The following is a 25387-nucleotide window of genomic DNA, read 5'->3' as shown; positions in this document are numbered from 1 at the left end:
TTATTAATTTAAAAATTGCTAGATTGAAAGAAAATATACTGCGGGAGTATGTGGGAGTGTATGTGAGAGAGTGAATGGGAGTAAGTGAGATTATATGAGACATATGGGAATATATAGAGTAGATGAGAGTGCATGATAATATATGAAAGTAAAGGGATATATATGGTGTATGGGGATCTATGGCTGTATGTGGTTGAGAGTATATTAGAATGTATGGGGGTATATAGGAGTATATGGGGGTACATGGCAGTAAGTGGGAGTACATGAGAGTGTATGGGGGTATATGGCAGTATGTGGGAGTATATGAGAGTGTATGGAGGTATATGTCAGTAGGTGCGAGTATATGAGAGTGTTTGGGGGTATATGTCAGTAGGTGGGAGTATATGAGAGTATATGGTGGTTTATGGCAGTAGGTGCGAGTATATGAGAGTATATGGGGGTATATGGCAGTATGTGGGAATATATGAGAGTGAGTGGGGTATATGGCAGTAGGTGGAAGTATATGAGAGTGTATGGGGGTATATGGCAGCATGTGGGATTATATGAGAGTGTATGGGGTATTTGGCAGTAGGTGGGAGTATATGAGAGTATATGGGGGTATATGGCAGTATGTGGGAGTATATGAGAGTGTATGGGGGTATATGGCAGTAGGTTGGAGTATATGAGAGTGTATGGGGTATATGGCAGTAGGTTGGAGTATATGAGAGTGTATGGGATATATGGCCGTGGGTGGGAGTATATGAGAGTGTATGGGGTATATGGCAGTAGGTGGGACTATATGAGAGTGTATGGGGTATATGGCAGTAGGTTGGAGTATATAAGAGTGTATGGGGTATATGGCAATGGGTGGGAGTATATGAGAGTGTATGGGGGTATATGGCAGTAGGTTGGAGTATATGAGAGTGTATGGGGGTATATGGGAGCACTGTGAGCAGGTTGTGAATCAGTGAGCGAGGTTTACTTTTCGAGGTCATCGTATTTGTTATTTGATAAACTGTCCCGATCTATATTTAAACTTTCAAAAACAAACAATTTGGGAAATTGTGCGATCTGAAATTCTCAGGCCTTGGCTATGATCTCATAGGTTTGTTTAAGTTGGATGAGGGTTCAGTGAAATCGGTGGATTATATCTTCAGTAATATGCTTAAGTCTTTGAGTGTGGAGTTACTGAGTTCTGCAGGGCTCTGCTTTTCAGAAGGAACTCAGGGGCTTCAGGAGCAGAGCTTCTCTGGGTTTTCTTTGTGTTAGGTGTGGATGTCAGAGAGAGAGTGTGTGTGTGTGCGTGAGGGGTGTGTGTGTTGTAGGAGCGGCCGGTGTGTTCGCTTTGTTCCCTGCACAGGGTGTTTGATGGCGATGGTGTTTTGTTTTTGGGGTGAGAGAGCCCTGCCCCTCGACCCGGCTCTGTTTATTTACTTTGTCTTTGGCTGAGCATGCTGGGTAAAAAAAAAAAATGAGGCTCTAAGCCTTGGGGCCTCAAACACACAATCTCTCTCTCTCACACACACACACACTTTGACTGCCACAGCCATGAAGATGGACACAGCTCTTATAATCTGAACCAATTTTCCTATCAAACATCCAAACTGCAACAGAACCATCATGTTGAGGTTCTGCAAACCTTTTTTCCACTATAAAAGCTAGTAAAACCACTGTAGTCATATCCAAGCTCCATAAACCCCAATCAAAAACCAAACCACTCTGTTTACACCCAGCACAGATAGACAGACATGTAGTTAGAGAGATGGACTGGCAGATCCACAGTCAGTTGGACAATTAGGCAGATAGATGTGTAGCCAATGTAACTCTGGATTAAACAGGTTTCTTCACACACATGCATATGAATCTGACTGATGTTGTGATACATATTCATTGTGTTGCTGGAAAATCTCCTGAAGGTGTGTATTTGCGGAGTAGCTGTAGAGTGGGCTCTATAAATAGATGCGTATTGGCGGCCCTGCTGAGGTGATCAGTTTCCCTCCTCAGCGCCGTAAAGCTTCCATAAAGTTGACGACTCAGGCCAGCTGGGCGAACGCAGGGCCGGGCAGTCTCGGCTCCTCTCAGTGATTCTTCCTTGTGCTCTTAGAGAGTTTCTCCTGACCCTGTCGTCTTCGGTGACAGATCTTTGGACCCTTATATCTTTGGGGGTGGGGCAAGTTTGGTGTGTGTACGTTTGGGGGGAGGTTTGAATGAGTGTAGAGTTTTGTGGGGGTTGCTGTGGCGCCCTGCGGATCGCTCTGACAGAAGTGAACAGGTGCTGCGGCAGCAGTGACAGCAGTGTGGCCTCTGGCCTTCTGACCGCTTGTATTCTTAACTCCCTCGCTGAATGATTGTTTAGATTTAATTGGAGAGGATTCAGACTGCACTTTACATTCCTCTCGCCACCAAACCTGCCTTAATTAACCATCGGATGCGTCCGCAGGCGTTTATAATGAGAGCGTTGACCGCGCAGCTCAGAATAGATTATTACAGCAGCATAGGCATATCCTGGCACGCCATTTTAGCCATACACATGGTTAGGGTTACAGTGTTTAAACAGTAGGACGATAGAGGAGGGTTATACACAGTAGCGTCTATACTCTGGATGTGCCCCTTACATGGTTGGGGACACTGAGCATTGCAAAATATTAAATTAAATTAAAAATAACATACATTTATATGGAGATGTTTTCTTTCTCAGTTGGCAGATACTAAAGATAGACTGTCTTTGAGGTGCTTGTGCTTTTAACATTGGAGAACCGTGACTATTAGAGCTCAGCCTTCAGATGTCAAAGCCAAACCATAGTCCAAAGTCCAAAAAAGATTGAAAAGCCCACCTGAACAATAATTTCTACAGTTCCTCCAATGGGATTCTAGTAATATTTTAGTGCAAAGCTCTGTCCTGGCTATTTTAGCTTGTTTTAAAGATTATAATAGACACTAACATATGTACTATATGGACAAAAATATTGGGACACCAACACATTACACCTACTGGAGAATTTATGACATCCCATTCTAAACCCATAGATATTGATGTGCCCAATTATGGCCAATTATGGAGGTCAGACACTGATGTTGGACAACAGGATCCAAATTCTAGTTCATCCCAAAGATGTTCATTGGGTTTGAGGTCAGGGCTCTGTGTGGGCCAGTCAAGTTCTTCCACACCAAACTCACCCAATTATGCCTTCGCGGCTTCGAGTTGCTGTGGTTCTTAAAAACACTTACACCTTTCAGTAATACCATTCCCAGTTAATTGTGGTTTATGTAGGAGGGAGGAAATTTCACTAACTGACTTATTGCAATGGTGGGTACAAGAAATGACATCTGATTAGGTGGTCTGTCTGCATACAGGTACATTGTTCTGTCCTGTTTATCTGCAAAAGAGAAATGTAAAGCGGTGTGTGTGGTTTTCCCCACCGAGAAGTTCAAACATTTTCATTTTTGAGCACGACTTGCAATCAGGAGAGAGCTCAGGTGTGTCTTCAGGTGGCTTTAAGACTAATCCCTGAAGCTGAACGCTCTGACTCAGCACACACACACACACAAGAACAAATCCTCTCCTTCACCTGCCCTCCAACCCTCCCCCTTCCCCATTTTAATGAAGAACGGGGGAATGCTCTTTGATTAGAAACATGAGCCCATGGGGGGGAAGGAGATTACAGAATAAGCTCTAAAAGGAAGTAATCGACTAATGTATGACTCCACACTTAATAAGTGTTGTAATTTCTTTAACGCTGGAGTTTGGCTGGACACTCAAATGGACACCTTGGATTTCAGCAGTAAACATCACTGTCAACACTCCACTTTAATGTTGTTATGGCATTGAATAGTCCATGACGAACAGGCCAATAGAAATGGTCCAAAATTATCATATTTTCTCTTCATTGCATAATGCACATTGAACCCAAAAGAGCTGACGTTGCAATGTTGACTGTTGGGGCTTTTTTATGTTTTATTATCTTACTAAATGAGTAAATGTGTATGTAGTAATGTACATTTACATATACACATTGCCACGGTCCTACAGCTGAGGCCTACTTGAACCCCCCCCCAGCCAAGATATCCTAACTGCAGTAGATACCTGTGTGTCCACCTGAGCATTTCGATATATATATTTTTTTTTTAAGAGGGTGATTGGCACACATTCAAGCAGGTATGTCCAAACTTTTGACTGGTACAGTAGCTCATAGATATTTCTCGAAGTGTACTGTTAAAGTTTTCCAGTTCAGAGCAACAGAAAACTGCATCCTGTGAAAGCTGTGTGAGGTGAGATGAGGGCCTGGGAAAGTGGTGAGGCAAGATGGTGCAGAAGCTGAAGCATGTGGAGAATGGTGTAGAGCAAATGGTGTGTTTACGATGCCTGCGATTACTGTGAGCTCGGCTCTTCTTTGTTCATCACCCCTCACACAGTGACATAGTCAACCTTGACAGAGTTCAGGGAGATTTCCGTGTCTCCATGTCCAAATTAAGCTTTAGGTTGTATTAGGGATCAGAGCTCTGTGGGTAGTGAGTTTGATGATGGATTGCTTGGAAAATATGTATTTTTTTTATTATTTTATTTCTCTCTAAGGTTCTCTGTTGTTGCATCCAAGCTGGATGCTTTGGAGACTATTTTAATGTTGATCAGATTCTGTGTTATTGTTTTTAATCAGTGTTTTGTGGGCATTGGGTTAAATTGCAGATTCTTTGGAATACATTTTGTTCTATTTCTGTCACATTTAATCAGGGATGATTTGCTAAATCGCTTGTTTTGTGTTCTCCAGGATCCTCCGACGTCAGTGTCTCTGGGACTGAGGATGGAAGAGATGATTTTCAACTTGGCGGATACACATTTATTCTTCAACGACTTGGAAGTAAGTGGGCTGCGGTTTGGTGGGGCGTTTTTTACTGCTGTTTCTTTTGCTCTCGGTAGCTAAGTTCACGTTGCGTGACAGCGAAAATGGTTTGTTGTTGCTCACCCCCCCCTTTAATTTTGTGATAAGGCTAATGGTGTGTTTTCTTCTTATTCGTAATACCAAAGGCCCACCAGGCTGAGATGAAGATAAGTCACTACACAGTGTATACATTACATTATGAACAAGTGGGCAGCCCATTAAAGCTTTAGCTTTACCATCAGCAGTCATTTAATGGCAGGGTGCCTGTTTCTCCGCAATGTTCCTCGCTGGTGAAGTATTACCTCCGAGCCCAGGGGACACTATGAATTTTACATGCGCTGTCATTCTCCCCGGCCTTTGCCCACCTCCAGCCCCTGCCCCCCCTCTGGCCAGCCCAATTTGTCAGCTTCTAGTGTTTCTGTATGGTCTCTGGCTGTCTGTGTGTCGTGCTGTGTGTTGGTGTCTGTGTGCTCCGCTCCAGCCGCTCAGTCACGGTCCCCGTCCTCCAGCGCAGCCTGATTCATGCGGATCAGTGTAAAATCTGCCCCCAGGGGCACTTACTGAGCGGGTGTGTGTCTGCCTTGCCCGGTGAGGGGTGAACCTGAGGCTGGCTGGGTCACATTCACATGGGACGGCCGGGGTAGTACGAAGCGTGCAGGAGTATGAGCTCTGGTTCTGTATGCTTTCTCCATTGGAGTCATTAATAGTAATCTCTTCACGCTTTACTATGGCTCACACCTCTCGCTTTAGAGCTGCAGTGTTTTTTTCACCCCAAAATAAGAGGAGTCCAACACACTTTAGCTCCTGTGATGATTCTTTTTCACCTGCTTCTGACTCGAATTTTCCATTCCACCTTAAATGGTGCTGGAGAGGAACAGCCACACCATTTAAGGTGAAATGGAAAACTTAAATAATAAGCCAGTTTCAGCCTTGTAGGTCTGGTGCTGATAGATGTTGGCGGTTGTACAGTGGTCACTCAGTACTTAAGTCGCTGAGCTTATACTTTTATTCTTATACTAACGTTGTTGTTTTTTTGTTTTTTGGGGGGGGGGTTTACTGCTGTTGTGATTTCACTGCAGGAGCAACACTTTCACTGGAGGATGCTGTAGTAATAGTAACAGTATAGTAATCACTTGCTACTGTCATTCCACTCACATTTAAAGTATACAAGGGGCCACATGGTTTCTGAGTTGCACACTATACTTAAAAATGAAGGTGCTACAAAAGGTTCTCTGAGAGATGCCATTAAGAACCATTTTACTAGAAGAGACATATTCATGGAGAAAGCTTAAACAGTTTAATGTAAAGGGATTTACCAATTTAATGGTCCTTTACTCCCACTGCTTTTTTACAAAAATGATTCTTTTCAAACCCAAGATCTTCTATGACATTAGTCAAAGACCCCTTTGTAGCACCTTTATTGTTAAGGGTCGACATCAGATTAATTATAAATATGAACCAATTCCCTCTCAAGCTCTTTTTAAATACAGTTAGTGCACAAGCAACCCTTTACATAACAGACAATACAAGTAATAGTATTGAAATAGTAAATATTTACTGATAAATTCATCAATAATGATGAAACTCCAGAGCAGTGTAGTAATATCAGAGCCCAGCTAGTAATTATATGGTAGGTATATTACCATCAGGGATCATAGACATCGCACTCAATCAGGGGTGGGGTTCTGACACAACAGCTAACCCTGGAAATAAACAGGTGAGTGGAATCAGGTGTGTTTATGCAGGAAGGTCACCAAACCGAACAGGTATCCAGCCCTCCAGGACCCCTGGTCTAAATGAGCAGAGCTGGGCGGTTGGTATATCACAGCAGCGTGTGTGTAGCACCGAGCCCAGCCAACGCCAGGGCCAGAGTCACCCTGGCCGACGTTAGGACAGATAGACCCCGCCTCTCTCTCTGCATCCCTCCCTCGCTCACCCCCCCTATAATCCGACACCGCTGACCCACTGTTTTTCCTCCGCGTCCTGCTCGCGGCTGACCTCGCAGGAGAGGAAATGTTTTGTTTGATACTTAAGTGTGAAGAGAGCTGCAGCGAGGCTGCCAACTTTCATTAGTCACCGGCACAGCGCGGCCCGGCTCGGCTCTCTCGCCCGGGAGAACTGGGGAGAAAGAAAATGTTTGTGCTTTCCCGAGACGGCCCGAGTGACGGCCAGATCCCAATCGCAGTGGCCGTGATCAAAGTTAATGGGCAGCAATTGGCTGTTAAATATTCCCGCATGTTTTGGCCACGTCAGATCAGGCCGGCTTTAATGGACATGTCCCCGTCAGAGCAGAGAGAGAGAAGTGAAATGGCAGTTTTTTTTTTGTTTCACAACATCTGTCCCGCGTTTTCGATCCCAGTTTCATGTGTGATGAAACTGCTCGCGGACGAATTGGCAGTTCAGACCTCTTGTAAAATGATTTGATTGCGAGTTGCACAGCCTGCTCTGTCTCAGTAACGGAATTATTACGTTTCATTCTGACACTTTAAAGCCGAGGGCTTTTTTGCTCTTAAAACTCTGAGACTGGCGTGCGACACCGGAGCACTGCAGCTTTTTTCCCTGCTGAGGCCACAGAAACCCCTCACTTACACTCAAATTAGGCTGACAGGAGAGAGAAAGCAGGTTTTTGCTTGATTTGGGAGTTAATTGCAGCGCTGCGCGTCTTCAGCAGTTACGTTTTTTCTCTGATTATTTACAGACTTCATCATAAGGCAGCTAAACACACTCTGTCAGTGTAAACAACACCGGCAGCTCCATGTTTATGGCTCTGTAGAAATGCTACATCTAATTTAGTCAAAGCTATAAAGGGACACCCCACTGATTTCTCACATAGACAAACACACGTCACATATTCTTAAAATGTACAAATGCTCTAAAGATACATTTGCAGCATTAACCGACCATAAATTTCATTTCTATGTCTGTTTATGTTCTACAAAGCAGAAATAGCAGCAAATCATTAGTAATTGTTTTTTAATACAAATATATATTATATTTGCCTGTAGAGGTAAAATTCAGCTTTCAGCACAGTATGTTTAAATGCATGGCTCCTGGACTTATGCTTATTACAGATATCATCTTTAATTTTGTGCATAAATGTAAATATAATAAATGTAAAATAAACATAAAATAAAAGACAGTCAGGCTGTCTGTACCCTTTTCGTCATCTTCATCCACCTTAAAGAAATTAGGTTTTTATGTCAAGATGATGTATTAATGTTCTCTCTGTGGGGAATACCATCAATTTTGATCAGGAGAAAAGATTAATATGATAAAAAAAACAATTTATTAAATAATTAAAAAAATATATATATTTATTAATAAAAATAAAGGCAAAAAAATAAGTTTCAAACCATTATAAATTTTTTTTCTTTCCATATCAGTATTAACATTAAATATAGAAACGCAAGCTCCATGATATTCAGCGTTTGTAAGACTTCATATAATTTCATTTAAAGCTTATAAGATGGCACAGCTCTGATTGGAGTTTTAGCTCTGATAAATGTCTCACAAAAACCATAATTGTCCATTTTTGTAGTTTTTCTTCATAATTTGAATCTGGCTTTTTTTCTTTTTGTTGAAATTTGCTGAGAAACAGTGAAATATCAATACATATGAGGTGATTTAATTTGGTGCTGGGCTGTTTGACGTAGCTGGTATTTTAGCTCTCTGTATGTATTGGTGAATGCACATGTGATTACACAGGTGAATTAAAAGACAAGAGCCTGCCAGGTTGAATCCTTTACACACTACACACACACACAGTCCACCGGCTTAGCTCAGTGTGTCTGAAGCTGATCAACAGAAACATTAAATCCACTTTTAGATAAAGATATAAATGTGTGCAGTGAAACAGATACACACTGCTCTGTTTTCCAGCCACTTAATTATTGATATTTTACAGTAGCAGGACATATCCCATAAACCCTCGCCAGCAATCTGATCCCCGTATTGACCAGGTGTGGGATAGAACAATACTGGCTGCTCTTGAGGAAAGAAAAAGAAGTCGAACGTCTGATTCAAAGAAATCGGACTGCTGAAGCTGAGTGCTCCTGTACCATATATACAGCCGTATTGCACCCTGAAATACAGCTTTATTACACACCATATAGAACTTTATATCATATTTATTATACACCACATACAGTGTTATTACACACATATTACACCTTTCTATGAGTTGATATCTGTTAACCTATTTTACAAAATCTCCCTTTTTAGTAAATTCCCTGTTATTGTTGGAGTGTGTGTGTGTGTGTGTGTGTGTGTGTGTGTGTGTGGTAAACAGCATGCGGTACCTGAGTGTTGGGGATGAAAGCATTCCAGTGTGTAAGAATGTGTGTGTGAGTGTGAGTGTGTGTGTGTGTGTGTGTGTGCGTGTGTGTCTCTGTGGGGAAGGACCCAAACCAGCCGGAGAAAAAACAACACGAGGCTGCAGAGCCGGGAACGGTTTGAATTAGTCCCATACACACACACACACTCTCTCTCTCACACACACATACCTGTGGCCAAACCGAAGACACTGCAAAGCCGGGGCTCTTTTTAGCGCCCGCGCAGCGATGGACTTCACCTATTAATTTACAACCAACTACAAACTCCAGAGACCTGAGCGACTTCACGACAACCTAAGCAACATGTTGACACCGCTGTGATCACACGGCTGTCTTTAATCAGGATTTCATTCAGCCTCTCAGCATACAGAGTAAAACTGTGTAGTTGAGTTGTAGATTGTGTAGTTGTGTAGTAGTGTGTTGAAACCGACAGTATGAGAGGGTTGTTGTTATGAGGACAGTGCTGAATGGATTCGGGAGAAGCGACTCTTTTGAAAGTGAAATAAGTGATTATCATTGCTCTGTACATGCCCCCTGTACATGCGCGGGCGGTGTGTGTGTGTGTGTTTAGGCAGTGGCTTGAAAGTGTGTGTGTCAGTGTGTTTCTGGTCTAGACGCTCAGACGCAGGTAGTGTCCCCAGGCTGGAGCCCTGATGTGTTTTGGAAAGACTAAAGAGAGAAAGTCCTGCTTTCAGAGCCAGCCTGTCTATCTTCTCTCAGCACACACACACACACGCACACACGGCTGAATAAAGCACAAGGCTCTGGGGCTGCAGAAAATATAACATTACTGACAAAACCATAACAAATGATGGCATTAAGGAATCTGCACAGATACTCTCTAAACTCATCTCACATATGATTGGTTAGTGAGGTGAATGGCCTTTTTTTTTTTTTTACACTCACGCCCTCATAAGTAGACGCATTATATATGAGACAATATATATATAATATATACTGTATGTAATATGTGTGTATGTGTTTTTGGAACAGTAGTGTATACAGCATAAAGTATATACAGTGTTATAGTATATGCAGTGTTATAGTATATACAATTATAGTACATACAGTGTTATAGTATATACAGTTATAGTATATACAGTGTTATAGTATATACAATTATAGTACATACAGTGTTATAGTATATACAATTATAGTATATGCAGTGTTAAAGTATATACAGAATATAGTACAGTGCCATTACAAAAGTGATGTTTACCCTTTTTATTGCTTTTAGAAATGCAATCATGGCTAATACTATTTGGCTTTTTTTTATAAGCATTTACAAATTAAATGTATGTCAGAGTGAAAACAGATTTCTAATTGAATATATATATATATATATATATATATATATATATATATATATATATATATATATATATATATATATATTTTAATACATAATAGGTGACTGCAGAAATAAATAACTGTCTGACCTAATTCAGCAGATGTTCAGGTGCTAGTAGTCTCACAATTAGTGAAATAGAGAGCATCTTGGTGCAGTAAGAAATAGAGGGATTATGGCACATCTGCCTAGAGAATGCTGTCTTCACAAACTGAGTTACAGTGCAGGAAGGAGACTCTTGAGGGAGGCCACCAAGACACCTATGGCTACTCTGAAGGAGTTCAAAGCTTCAGCAGCTGAGATGGGAGAGACTCTTCACTAGTCAAATATTTATGGGAGAGTGGTAAAGAAAAGTATATCTCTACTACAGTTCGCCCAAAGACATGTGGAAGACTCCACACATCACTACAAACACACCATCCCCACTTTGAAGCGTGGTGGTGGCAGCATCATGCTGTGGGGACGCTTTTCTGCAGCAGGACCTGTAAGGGCAAAATGTGCAGCAGAAATGGGGAAATCTTAGAGGATTGTCTGCAAGAGACCTACGATTTGGGGGATTGACCTGAAGCATACAGCAAAAGCTAAGCAGAATTGTTGTAAGGACAACAGAATGAATGTTTTGGAGTGCCACAGTCAAAGCCCAGACTTCAATCCAGTAGAGTACAGAATCCAGTAAAGGTACATTTACTAAATACTTTTTGACATGGAAGATTTTTTTTTTTTAATTCTTGTTAAAAAACAAACAAACAAACAAACAAATTATATTGATCATGATTCCATTTACCAAAGCAAAGGGGAAAACCAAAGGGGTGAATATTTAGGGGCTGTATGTATGAGTTTCCTCCTTCCTTAGCTTTGTTATCCTAAAGCTAATAATAAAACTCCTTAGAATAATTCTAATAACTGTGTAATATTGTGTGTGATAGTGTGCTGTGTGATGGGAGCAGGTTGTTCTTGCATCTTCATCCTGTTGAAGTGGACAGCGATTGCGTATAACCGTAATAATCGGCTTTGAACGAGCCTCATTTTTTCTCAAAATAAGCTGTCATCTTAACTTAATTTCATGCTTTTAAAACATTTTTAAAGCATTTTCTGCTTTTAAAGCATTGCTAACTGGTATTTTGATGTTTTATGCATTTAAAGCATTAGAAACAGCCTTTCAGAGCGATGAAAATAGCTTTTTAATGCACTTTCATGCATCTGAAGTGCTGCGGAGCAGCCGGCTCCTGGTGACTACTCGACTGAAGTATTCAAGTCTTTGGCGGGGAGGTGTTTAAAGCGTGAAAGCTTTCCGCTCGCGGTTACCTGTCTGTGTTTGAATTCCACAACTGTTCAAGCACAAACTGTGGATTGGAATGAAGTGGGTCTGAAGAACGTTCTTTGTTCTTGATATCCTGTGTCTGACCCACAGGTAAGCACTCTCTCTCTCTCTCTCTCTCTCTCTCTCTCTCGCCCCCCAGCAGGGCCCTGGGCGGTGGGAAGAGAATGAGGTTTGAGGGGGGGTTGAGTTAAATGTTGGGGTCACGACCCCCCCCTTACAGATGACAGACTTTGCGAATGGAGTCCAGCATTGAGAACCTGCGAACCGTGGCTGAGGCTTTTTCACATGGCCTGAGCGTGTAGTGTGTGTGGAATGCTGTGATGATGGCTGTAATCGCTCACACTGTGCCATTGTTACTCGGCTCACTCACCTGAGCAAGAGACGCCAACAGTGGACCTCTTGACTTTACTCCAGTAAGACCAACATGGATGCATTAAAGTTACAATACTCTGTGATTTCCACCCTACCCTGTATCTGCTGCATCTGTAGCGTACAGCTTATTACCGTACAGTGTAACCAGCGCTGGGCATTACAACACCTTTTCCTGAACTCAGAGCACAACAGAGCACTCACTTACAGTAGAAGCTAATGACACCAATCTAACATCTGATTGAATAACATATTTTTCACATATCATTGCAGTCAGAACTAAACCCTACGTCTATATTTTTAGTTCAGTTTTAATCACAATTATTGTGTCAAAAATTTACAGACCAATAGGAATGACTTTTTACATTGACTTCCATTCAAAGTTAATGATGTTTCTCCTTCTTCTGTAAAGTTACTTGTTCTGAGATACAAAATTTTGTTTCCATCAGCAACTAGATAGACATATTCTTGTACAAACGTTTTAACATTATTATAGTTATGCTTTACATTGTGTCAGAATTATATATATATATATATATATATATATATATATATATATATATATATATATAAACTCAAAATGTGCCTCCTGATAATATGTAGTTTCCACTTTCAGTTTATTACGGTCTTCAACAAGCACTCAAGCCACATACTAATAAGCTAGGAATGATACATATCAATACAATACGATATATTGATATATAGTCCCTATAGTCATCTATAGTCCCTGAGGTCATGTGTTAATAACCCACACATTCAACCATTAACACACAACCAAAAACATTAAATATCAATAAAAAAAGCTGATATTAAACATGAATGGGGAAATGTGCATGCTTACAAATGCATAAAATACACTGAAGTAAACCCAGGCATTTTTTTTCAAGCCATAGCAATGTATTTTACTGCATTTTAAAGCATTAGTAACAGTTATTTTGTGCATTTGTATGCATCTGAAGCGCATTCAATCAAATATTTGTGTCTTTGACAAAGTGTGAAAATGTTCAATGGGCAGTTGCCAAAGCCAAATATTTCCTTGGCTCAGTTTTAACCATAGTTCTTGGAAAAGCATGGAACTACTAAGGCACATAACGGTACATAAAACAAGAACGATGCATGCAATAATATAAGACAGTGTACTGTATAAAATAGAGCACAAGCTGAGGCTCCAGTCTCGCGTCTGCCGAGAGAAGGGGGGGAGGAAAGCTGGAAAGAGAAACAGAGGCAGCCAGAGAGAAGAGTAATGCAATACGGATGTTTCTAGCTCGGTCAGTAGGACGAGGGGGAAAAGCGGGGTTTGTAGATTGAAATAATCATTTTCTTTTTTGACGTACTGCAGCTCTCCTCTAAAAGTCAGCGGCAAAAGCCCTTCCTCTGGCCAACAGGAAGAATCGGGCAGTCCAGGCTGATTGCTTAATGACAGACGTCAGCGAACAAAGGAGCCTCTGATAGCTCAGCCCGAATGAAAAGCTTTCTATGGGCCTGCGCAGACAGAGGACTGCCGAAGGGAGGGGGAAATCTCTCTCTCTCTTTCAGTTCGTTCGGGAGCGAAGGTGAATTTCAGGTGTTTATTTTATAGTTTGTCCAGTTCTCTCAAGTTCCCCTGCTCTTTCTCTTTTTTATCTAAAGTCTGTTCTTTCTATTCGGACGAGGACTTTCAGACAGTCCAGTGAAGGAGACGAGGGGAAAATGTGACGAATTAAACAGAAAGACAAATTGTTTGCATAGGAAGTAATTACGTATGGATGGTAGAGGAGGATCTTTGTACAGTCTACAGTAGGAACATCTGGAGTGAGTTAGTGGTGATTGTAGGTTTGGTAAAGGCTGCTGCTTCAGTGAAGGAAGAGTTGGAGGACTTTGCAGGAGAATGGCAGAAAAAGGGACGGGTGTGCTGATTACATTTGCTTGAATGTTGCCTCTGCCACTGTCTCACTGTCTATCAAATTCTAGAAGTTGATAATCATGGCCCTGTTTAAGACGTCTTCTTGAATAAGGCACCTTCAGTCATCCCACAGCATCAACCACATTCTGCAGCTTGCTGAAAAACTTCACGCTGGCCCATCCCTGGTCATTAGGCCTAACGGTGTTTACGAGTGCTTAAGAAGGAGGCCTTATGAGTCTGGTACGTTACTGTAAGACATCGTCTCCATTAGAGTCACTCGGCAGCTACCAGAGTGGCAGTCAAGTGGTTTATAAGCACTCCCGCTGCGTGCTGTAATTGTTCAGAGGTTGCCGCATTCTTTCTCCGCTCTGACCTTCATCCCGGAGGTCTGGCGGTCCGCAGTGCAACCGATAATTGTGTGTCGTAATAAAGGTTGAATTAAAAGGCCATGTAAACATTCGGTGACTTGGAAAAAGCCTGGCAAAGAAAGGATAAAAATGCTAGCGAGAGTGAGCCAGCTGGACCAGCGTCAAGGGCATGTTGCTGTGTACTGTAACTGTGTTTTCAATACATCGCTGTTGGTGATATTGAGTTTGACATACCATACATAGTATAAATGACAAATGATACAGTATGTTGTCTTTGTTGCAAAGATGGAATGTAGCGTTTTACAGGATTGTAGGCTCCATTAATGTCACAAAATCCCAACACACAACTCATGCTTATGCTGTGATTTACAAAGATGTCATTTAGTTATGGATAAAGTACCTGTATTATTTTAAGACTAAGACATCCGGAATAAATATGGGCATAAAGCTGACACTGACACATTACATATTACATTGCATAACATAAGAGCCCTTCGAGCTTCAAGTACGGCTCGGCTCGACCCACCATCCCTCAAAATCCGCGGAAGACAAGCGTCCAGGCTTTTTTCTGTCCTGGCACCAAAGTGGTGGAACGAGCTGCCCCTGGGTGTCCGAACGGCTGAGTTGCTCGCCGTCTTCAAACGCAGACTGAAGACCCACCTCTTCAGAGAGTACTTGGACGAATAGTTCTATGGTCGCCTTATTGTATTGTGTTTAGTAATGTCTAAGCTTGGAGGTATCTTTTGTATTATTAGTCTATTCTAACTAGCTAAGGCTTTTCTTGGGTAAATAGCAAAGCACTTTGTAAGTCGCTCTGGATAAGAGCGTCTGCTAAATGCCGTAAATGTAAATGTAAATGTAAATAACAAGAATGAACACAATTTACAGGTAATCTTATGATAGCAAGCAAATAGTGGCCTTATTTTGCAGCTTGCACTGGTGGGCCAGTTAATAACGTCTAATCATACAAGTAAAATTTAGGACTCTGCAAAGGCAGCAAGACAAATCAGCTGCTTAAAATTTTAATGCATTTGGAAACGGAATAAACAGAGGTTAGTTTATTTTCTCAAATTAGCAACTGTTTGGAACTCATAAAGCTGTTGATTTCTAACTAAGCAGAACAGTTTGAGTGATATCTGCAAAATCTTAACATTTACTTCACGTCAACTTTGTTGAGGTGATGTTTACTTTTAAGGGATTAGGTGATTGGTCCGTTTTCTGAAATGAGGTCTAATTCAGAATTTTTAGAATTAGTTGAGGGTAATGCTTATAAAACCACATCAGCCACAGCAGCAATGGGCATTCTGAGTAGCCTAACCTCTCTAGAGTCCATCATGTCTTCTGGCGCTACACACTTTGACATTATAATGATTAACTCTTTGGAAAAGAGTGAAAGAGTCAAGGTTAAATGTTTTGGGGCAGCCTCGTTTCTTCTGTAATGATTTTTGCCTGTCCAGAGGTCTTCTCCCAATGACAAATTGGTACTTCGCAAGTATTAAGGGTCCATCGCTGACCGTCTAAAAACAGATTACACAAACAGCTTGAGAAGCTCCAACTGGCAGTCCATCTTCTGGCTCCGTAAGGCTCAGCTCTCCATGTGCGGTCACCCAAACCCCCCCCCCCACACACACACACACACACACTGCCCCCCTTTCCACCTCCCACCCCCTTATCTGAGTGTGTGGAGCCCTAGAGAGGAGGAGCAGGCCACCAGGTCAAAGTCTTTTCCTCTTTGGATCTCGAGGCTTGCTGGGAGAGGTTTGGCGAGAGAATGCCTGCATTAGAGCAGAGGTTGGGGGTCAAGATTTTAATTCTGTTAAAGAACAGCTGGTTTGAGTTTCTCCTCACGTCGCTCTCCCCTCCCTCTCCCCACAAATCCAGGGAGATGAAAAATTTGTTCAGAGGGGAACCAGTAAAATAAAAAAGGTTTACGGTCTAAAGCCCCCTTACCCTTACCCTGCCGTAGCATTAGACAGGAATGCAATAACGTCAGCATTTGGCCAGGGTTAGATTGAGTTAAAACAAGGAAGTCCTTTTTGTGTTGTTGGTGTCTTAACAGGCACTTGAAACTTAATTAAAAGCTTAGAGGAAATTTTACACCACTGGCAAAAAGAATTTGTGAACCTCCGGTAGAAAAGTGCTAACAATTGTCTGTTGAACCGTTAACCAAGTTCATCTGATTAGTAACACAGATTGTTTAGCTAATTGCATGAAATGACATGTGAAGACTATACACACACAGAAAAGCATACACTCAGTTTACTTCATCACTGCTCTACTTTCAGATTCTGCTTAGATGTATAATTTTTTTATGCAGCTGGATTTTGCAATCCCACCTCTCTTTCTACTTGGAATCTCAGGCAGGACTCCATAGCATTCATGCCTCTTTCAGAGGGGAAAGTGGTGAAGGGGGGGTGGGCTGGGATGCCTATAAATGGAAAACTAATAACAGATTTTCAGTCTGCTCTCCAGAAAGCCTGGGGCTGTGCTGGTGTGTGGCTCGGCAGCAATCAGAGGTCATAATTTCATTGGCGGTTAGCATCAGGTTCAATTTTTCTAGTATGTTACATTTAGCAGAGAGTCTGGTTTGTGTTACTGTGTACACTGTCTGAATCAGCTTGAAGCTGAGGAACTGCTTGGACTGTCCAAGAAAGCAGAGGCCCAGAGGGAGCGCAGATGCGCTCATTATCTCCAAACTATCTGTTCGGTCAAGCACTGGCCTGCAGACGGGCAGACTTCACGCCAACACGGTAACATCTAACGACGGCTGACACTCATCCTGTCCAAGTTGATTTTAGGTAGCAGTGGATGTGTATATCTAGGGATCCCCCTAGTGGTGGTGATGAATTGGGCTGCCCCCTCCCCCCCCCACCTCCCCGGTCCCCTGATGATGGTGTTTATTTTTATTAAGATTGAGCAGGTGGGGGGCTCAAGGCTAGAAGTGGTTGACGGGGCCGATTTCAGCTTTCCAATGCACAGCTTAGGCTTCAAATGGGAATTCCGCAGTTGTTGACATTACTCACTTCATGGATTCAAGCTGCCAAATGGCACCCAATTTTACACATGAAAACCATTAATCAAATCGCTGTAGTTTGATTCAGCCCAGCTCAGTGTGTCCATCCTCTGTTTTCTTCTCTTTCTGCAGGAGTGTGATCAGGTCCACATCGACGACGTCTCCTCTGATGACAATGGTCAGGATTTGAGGTAAATCTAAGATGTTCGGATGTTGTTTTCAAGTTGTGAAAATGGTTGCGCCAGTTGTGTGTAAGTTCAAATGTAGGCTATACTGAAGCATGCTGACTGAACCACATCAAAAGCAATGCATTAAGGACAAAAACATGAGCTTACTAGAAAAGGCTACCTCAATTGCTCAGAACTACACAAATAACATTATTTAGTGAATGCAAACACTGAGCACTGTGGTTTTACCTTCAGTTCTAATCTGGAAACTTAGCCCAGTGAGATTCAGCAGAGGCACAGACATCTACACATTTGTATCCATGGCAACATGTTTACTGATTGATTGTGAGCTTGCTATGGTGAGGTTAAAGTGACAGCACACAATAGTTGGATTGGTGCTGCAGCTGAATTAGGCAAAGCAACCATTTAAAACGAACTAGTGTAACTGGTAAAGACTTCAAGTACTTCAAGCACAGACTTAACATGGACTGGGCCTGAAGGGACTCATGTGTGCCATTCTTTCTCCCTGTCTGCCCAGCACTTATAACTTCAGTACGGATGGTTTCCATGCTGCTGCCACCAGTGCCAACCTCTGTCTGGCCACGGGTGTGAGAGGAGGAGTGGACTGGATGAGAAAACTGGCCTTCCGCTACAGACGAGTAAAAGAAATTTACACCACCTACAAAAACAACGTCGGAGGTAGTTCCCCAATAAAGTGCTTTGGTCAAATTGCACGGTGGAGGGGTGTGGGGGGGAGATGGGTGTGTCAACAAACACACTGAGTTTTTTTCAAACAGCCCAATGCAGAACCACTTGGTCAGACTAAATTTTAAAAATTCTGAAGTTATTTGCAGGATGGGCCAACTCAAACAAGGTTTCTGTTCATTGCAGGACTGCTTGGCCCAGCCAAAAGGGAAGCCTGGTTGCAATTGAGAGCAGAAATTGAAGCTTTGACGGACTCCTGGTTAACACTGGCACTGAAAGCACTAACATTAATCCACTCAAGGTAAGCCTTTGCACAGGAAAATTATATAGGAGTGCTGTCCCGAGTACACATAAATCAAAGTATAAAGAACGGTTCAATAGTCTACATTTTAAAACCCTGAACTCTAAGTCAGGAATTCAGTATTTTTATTGAAGTTACAGTCTTTCTCTTTATTTTAAGAAATAGCATATTAACATGCTAGCAATTTTAGCATTATATCATTTGCAAGCAGTTAAAAGAGTCAACAAACTTTACGAGACAAGCCAGGGTTTTTACCAGACCAAACGGCAACATCTGATCTTCATAAAAGCCTTGATTTTCTTTTCTTTCTTCAATTACAGGTCTAATTGTGTGAACATCTTGGTGACCACAACACAGCTTATACCTGCCCTTGCCAAGGTCCTGCTCTATGGACTGGGAGTAGTCTTTCCTATCGAAAATATCTATAGCGCCACAAAAATAGGTAAATGTGCTTGAATGCTGTCTACCTGTGAGCATGCATGTGTGCACCAAGGGTTTCTGATGTCATGTGGCTGCACCAAGTGTGATATTATGTGTAAACACATGGCTTGTGATTGGGTTAGGCTGCAGAAGGGGGCGGACACACGAGAGGGTTGATGTTCGGTTCTAAGGAAGAGGTCTAATCAGGCTGGGATTATTTTCTTGGAGCTCAGCCTGACTGGGCCTCTCCTTTTCAGCCCTGCATATGAAACCACTTCGGCAAATTTATGTCATTCCACATGGACATCCCCCCCACCAATTCTTTGCCTCCCCCTTTTTTTCAAATGCAAAATAAACACCAACCTTCACTTTTGGGCCATCGTCAACCAGATCAGCGGGGCTAGTGCCGGGATCCTCTGGTTGTGAGCTGCATGCCTCCCTACCTCTGGCATTAGCATGTGAGGCTGATTTAGCTTGTTAAACTCCATTTGTCCCAGGTTTGGGGAGGAGAAAGACACACTTAATGCTTTTCAGACTGCTTTTATCTGGGCATTGATCTTATCGAATCCCCCAGCTAAGGCTAAGTGTTTACACTGTGTAATTTTGTGTAACTTATTGCGCATTTAGAGAGCTCTCACAAAGGCTGGCTCTTGAATGCAGCTCCCTTGCATTTTGCAGCACTAAAACCTGTTTCTATTCTCTACAGGCAAGGAGAGCTGCTTCGAGAGAGTAATTCAGAGGTTTGGGAGAAAGGTTGTTTACGTGGTTGTGGGGGATGGAGTAGAAGAGGAGCAGAGCTCTAAGAAGGTATGACCTTTTTTTGTTGACCTTGTTTTCCTCCTCCCTCATTTCGCTTTCATCAGTTTATCCTCAATCAAAGCATACTGGTCGAACAACAAAACGGCCGTCAGCATTGAATCAGCACCGTTCTCCTGACAGCTCAAGTGTAAATGGCATAATTACACATTTCTGTCCTGAGCCTGAGCGTGTAACGCTAGACAAGTCCTTTCAGGCATGTTTAAGGGACCTGCCCATAAACGGAGAGCATGCGTTTAAGAAGCTTAAATCTTTGTTTGATGAATTTAGGATATTTGCTGCAGCGACAAGCAACTGCGGAGGATGAAGAAATTATTGGGGGGGGGGCTCGGCTGGCAAAGCCTTTTGATGTGTTGTTGAACATGGTGGAGTAGTCGTGTTGAAGCACCTCTACTCGTAGAGTGTCGTATTTGCTCTCATCTCTGCTGTTCAAAGGAGCAGATTTATGTTACCTGCTGACTGTTGACAAGGCCTTTGTGCCCAGAGTGTCTGCCAGGTTTTCATGTAAAACCCAATGCTCTGACCATAAACCACACAAGGATGGGGATATTCATTAGCTAATTAATTACAGCAGGGAACAAACATGTTTCCTTGACAGGTAAGAGACCCTGGAGCAGAAAAAAGAAATGCAATGTTGGGTGTCGACACAGTTCTTTATTGTACTGTGCCAAGTATTCAGTTCCACATTGTCAATTAATCATGCAAGGAATGCACGCAGAGGAAGTTAGTGGAGGGTAAAAAAGTCTCCACAGTTGAATCTCAGTCTCTGTTCGGCAGTGTTTGGATCTCACAAGCCTGTGGCAACGCAAGACAAGTGTAGAAGAGAGACGGATACTGTCGGCAGGTCTGGCCTGATATGAAATGAAATGTAATAATACTGCGAGATAGGAGATGGATGTCAGAGGTGACACTGCGGATCTAAAGTCAAACTTTTTTTCTGCAGCTTTCTGTCCTTCTGAAAGAATCCCCCCCCCCAGTTAATAACTCGGCCTAGGCGAAAAGAGATAACATCTCCTGCCTTTTAAACTTAAAAGCAAAGACAATTTACAAAACAAAAAGAAAAGAGTCTTTTAAGGGTCAGTGCAAGCTTCTCTAAGCGGAACATATGCCTGAGAGAAGCTATACCTTTGATAAGGCTCAGTAATGGCCTCTGTGTGGAGGGAGCGAGGAGTCCGAGCTGACAAGCTTCTTTCATTCTCGCAGACTCATATTTCCCCCGGCCTCTCTCTGGGAACAAAGCCTCATTTGCAGCGTTGTGTCCGGGGCAGGTTGGGTGGAGGTGCCGTACAGTGCATTCATACCTATTTCCCAGCAGGGTTTTAAAAGGCGCTCCTAAGAGCATTAAGAATATTCAAATTGTGACAGTGCTTTTCTTTTTGTAACTTTAACACTTTGTTAAAGGATGAATTAAATCTCTGATTGAGAGAAAAAAAATAAAAGGACCACTTACAAATGACTGTGTGTAGAATAGCCGGAGAACTGGATCTGCACATGTAGTTGTTACTTGACAGAACTTGCAAGGTAGCAAGTTGTTCAAATCACAGGTAGCATCACACTATGGGAAGCTGCACTAATTCAGAAAGCTTTGCACTAAGACCTTCATGACAGTTTTGTGAGTTAGAAGTAAATAAGTGGCATCTTTTAGAAAAAAAGATGTAACATTATTAAGACAAAATAAAGCTTCTCAAAATAACTGATGTATAAATCAGAAAGCTGTTTACATCTCATTTCTCTTTACATGAAAAAAAAAAAATTAGTGTGTTTGCAGGTGGAGTTTCTGATTGTCTTGCCTTTCCTTCTCTCTCCTCAGCACAATATGCCCTTCTGGAGGATTTCCAGTCACTCAGACCTCATGGCCCTGCACCATGCGCTGGACCTGGAGTATTTGTAGCACTGGGACAGAAACACACACACCTGCCCGGCCATCTCCAGCCTTGTTTCACACTCCGAACTCTACCAGAACATCACTGCTGGGTCAGCCTAGTGTCCACCGTAAAAGGAAATCCACACGTTCAGAGAGAATAAAACCTGCGCGACCTGGTCAGTGAGTTGATGTCGGCCTGCGATCCGTCTTAACCCCGAAAACCCACGTCCTCAAAGTTGGAGGAGAATGAATTTACGAGGCTGCAGCTGCTGGCCACGGTTACTGTGAATGAGCTTCTTTTCTAAAGCCGTCAAAATGTTTTACGGCCCGGCCCGCGCGAGAGTTCACACCTGTGAAGAAACCAGAGCTACCGGAGCTTTCGGAACTTCGCAAGACTCCGACCCCACTGAGAATCGGCCTAACCACCCCCTCACCCCCCCGGCTCCCTTCCTGCACCCCTCTGCTCTCCTCTCTTTTATTCTGTCTCCTTTTCTCTCCTCGGTACAGAGACAGCGGGGCAGCTCGGCCAGCCCTGGTTCGAAGAAAAGAAAAGAAAGAAAAACCACTGAGCTGGACGTCCTACACTTCTTTATTTATAATCCGAGACTTTGTTGTTGAGGGCACCACTCCGTCAGACTCTGTGCCTTTTCTCCCCCCGCCTTGCAAAGTACTTTGATTCCGAGAAGAAGTTGTTTATGGAGATGAAAACAAAAGGATTTTCTAATAATTTAAGGAGAACTTTATTTGCATTCGCTCAGACAATCGTGTACAGAAAAACATTCTTTTTTGTGTGTTTTAATCATCACTGGACTTCCTTCTTATTCTGTTGCTTTAGGTACAGTTCGGCAGAGTCGGAAGCACACAAAGGCATAAGTGCACAAAAAAAAACAACATTTGTGCAAGATCTGAAAGTGTTGATGTGTTATTGGTTTCATTGGGCTGAGAAACGTAGATAAGGGATTTCTGTGATCATTGTTTTGTCATGACCAAAAAAGCACGGATGTCAAGTGTCAATGACTTCATATTTTGTTCACTGATGTTTCCTTGCTTGTCCCCCTTGTACACTACCCTCTCCTAAAGTCAGTGAAAGTGCTTTTTTTCTCTATTTAATTACAGGAAATCCACTCTTCGTAACAAATTTGACTCTTTTGGTCAAGCCCATCCCAGAACATGTGTATCTATAACGCCACCAAGCAGTAGACACAATATAGTACATACTGGGTAAGAGTTATGAATAATCACATGAATGTTAAGCTTCAGTCTGAGTGTAAAACGTCCGCACCACTGTCTCTGCCTGGACGTTCAACCACAACCTCCGCTAAACGGGCAGCAGGGGATTGAAAGTTTTATTATCTTTTGTACCGGCACTAGGACAGAAACTCTTGTACATTAAGTGTAATTTTGTATGAAGTAGTCTTTTTATTTTGATTTTGGAAACGTGTTCTTGTGTCCACTTTGAAAAAGAATCGCTGTAGTTGGAAGAAATAATTGTGCTAATTCATAGTGCTTTAGAAATATCTGTGGACTGGGAAACTCAAGCTGTTGGACTGTAAGAAAGCCACTACACACAATCACACACACACACACACACATATATATACACACATTCACAAAAAGACAAATGTTTGGAAGCAAAAAAAAACCCAAACAACTAAAAATGAATTCAGATCTATTGTGCTCCAATGTGTTTATGTAGCCAGAACAGAATACTCTGGAACAGACTGGGTAACAGCTTTGGGTAAATGTTGTGTTGTTTGTGTTTGTTATTGATAAATTGACAAAAAAGACAAAGAAATCGACACACTGCTAAAATGATACCTTAACCCAGTGTAAATTTAGTCTATGATGACCTAGACCATTATGAGACATTTTAGACATGTCAGCTTCATTCATGTGCCACTTCTAACACTTTCTGTCACAAAGCTTCTTCAGCGAGATCTTTACAGAGCAATCCACTGATTGTGTCCTTCTGATGATTTTGGCCTTATGCTTGTTTGAAAGAAAAAATAAATGGAAACTTTATGAGGATAGAAAGTCCTAAACCAAATAACGCTGTAATGAGAAATATTACATATTTAGACTAGATTTACAAGATATCGTTTTTGCAGTGTGATTGCTTCCTCACTTTTGCGCACATACACACACATATATAAACAAACACCCACACACTCACAGGGGGCACGTGCTCTTTTGACTGTGAATTTCCTCAGCAGGACTTTAATCTGTTTGTAATTCCTGACCGCCGTATGGTCCAGTGTTGCTGTTCCTGCAGGTGAAGTGTGTGTTCTGCTTCTCCTCTCTGCCCCAAACACACACATACACACACACACACACATATACACACATACACACACATACATACACACACTCCGGGAAAACACATATTGCTGCTAGTTCTTGGTCACAGTAGACAGGGGAAATGTTTTATACAGCAAGGTTTTTTTTTAATAAATAAATGAATTAATAAATGTTGCAATCATAATGCAAACTGGAAATAATTTACAAGACGTGGGCCTCATTGTGAACACACACAGTTTGTTGTGTCTGCAAAAAAAAAGATATGTACAGATGTTTTTGACATTATTATTTGATTGTGTTTAAATTAATAAAACATTGATTTGTGAACTGTTACACACATGCTGCTCCGCTGTGGACTGACTCCCCTGTGAAACGCCTTACCTCCATGCACAGCACTGTTTAGTGCAACAAGTCATCTGTTTGACCAGTGGATCAAAGAACCAAATCAGATTCATTTCTCAGAAGCCCAGATTCATAATAATCATAAAACTAAAAAAAAATGAGCTGCTATGTAAGATGTTTGGCGTTTTCCTATATTGTGTGCTCTGAGCAAAAAGGGTTCTACTGAAAAGCAATACTTGAAGCTGTAAAATATCTGCTTAGGTTCTTTGGTCAAGTGTGTGAATTGTGAAAAATGCACTGACCAGAAGTATTTGGACAACCCTGATGTAAACCTGCACCCATTACTTAAACAGACGTTCACACACAGCTCATATAATATTCATTAAAAAAGAACTGACCAATAGAACAGGACGCTCTGGAGCAGCCGTGAACACAAGAGCCTAAGCGTGGGCTAGAAGGGTATAGAGCCCCCCCTGCATTGAGCTGTGAAACTATGCAACTGTGTTCCCTAGCGTGATGGAGCTCCATCCAATACTTTCGGGATGAGCTGGAGTGGCAAAGCTAACTATTCAACGTCAGTACCTGACCTCACTGATGCTCTTTCTCTCAGGGCTGAATGCAAATGAATCCTCCAGCATCTAGTATAAAGCTTTCTCAGAAGAGTAGCAAAGGCCCAGTTAATACACTTGATTTCAGAAGAAACGCTGGTGAATACACAGTTGTAGGTAAAGTGTTAAGTTTCAGTAATGTTGTCAACCTTAAAATTCATATAAAATAAACAATAATATGCCGTTCATTTCTGTTGTGGGAGCTCAGCAGTACTGTTCTTAAAGATCCACTGGTTTGCTTCAGATTAGCCAACATTTGCCTAATATGAATTATGAAAACTCCTGTTTATTGTCACAGACGTGTTTCTAATAAGCAGAAGTTTCAAATAGATTTTTAGTTCCATCAAATTTGCTTTGTTTTGATGTGGAAAAATGGAG

At 42.0% G+C, this 25387-nt stretch overlaps 1 protein-coding gene across 4 annotated transcripts in view; it reads left to right on the top strand.

The window, feature by feature from the left end:
- eya1 (EYA transcriptional coactivator and phosphatase 1) overlaps positions 1-24282 on the top strand; it is a 57292-nt gene extending 33010 nt beyond the window's left edge. For all 4 annotated transcript variants that reach the window (XM_072657156.1, XM_072657178.1, XM_072657164.1 and 1 more), the window contains 7 exons: positions 4746-4835; positions 17621-17679; positions 18194-18354; positions 18547-18661; positions 18982-19103; positions 19788-19888; positions 21708-24282. In XM_072657156.1, the coding sequence (XP_072513257.1) occupies positions 4746-4835; positions 17621-17679; positions 18194-18354; positions 18547-18661; positions 18982-19103; positions 19788-19888; positions 21708-21788 (729 nt within the window). In that variant the 3' untranslated portion in view covers positions 21789-24282. The remainder of the gene's footprint in view (positions 1-4745; positions 4836-17620; positions 17680-18193; positions 18355-18546; positions 18662-18981; positions 19104-19787; positions 19889-21707) is intronic.
- Positions 24283-25387: the final 1105 nt, after the last annotated feature.

This window comes from Salminus brasiliensis, chromosome 1 (genome assembly GCF_030463535.1).
Source record: "Salminus brasiliensis chromosome 1, fSalBra1.hap2, whole genome shotgun sequence".
In the NCBI taxonomy this organism is placed as follows: domain Eukaryota; kingdom Metazoa; phylum Chordata; class Actinopteri; order Characiformes; family Bryconidae; genus Salminus; species Salminus brasiliensis.
This window is presented reverse-complemented; position numbering and strand designations above follow the sequence as displayed.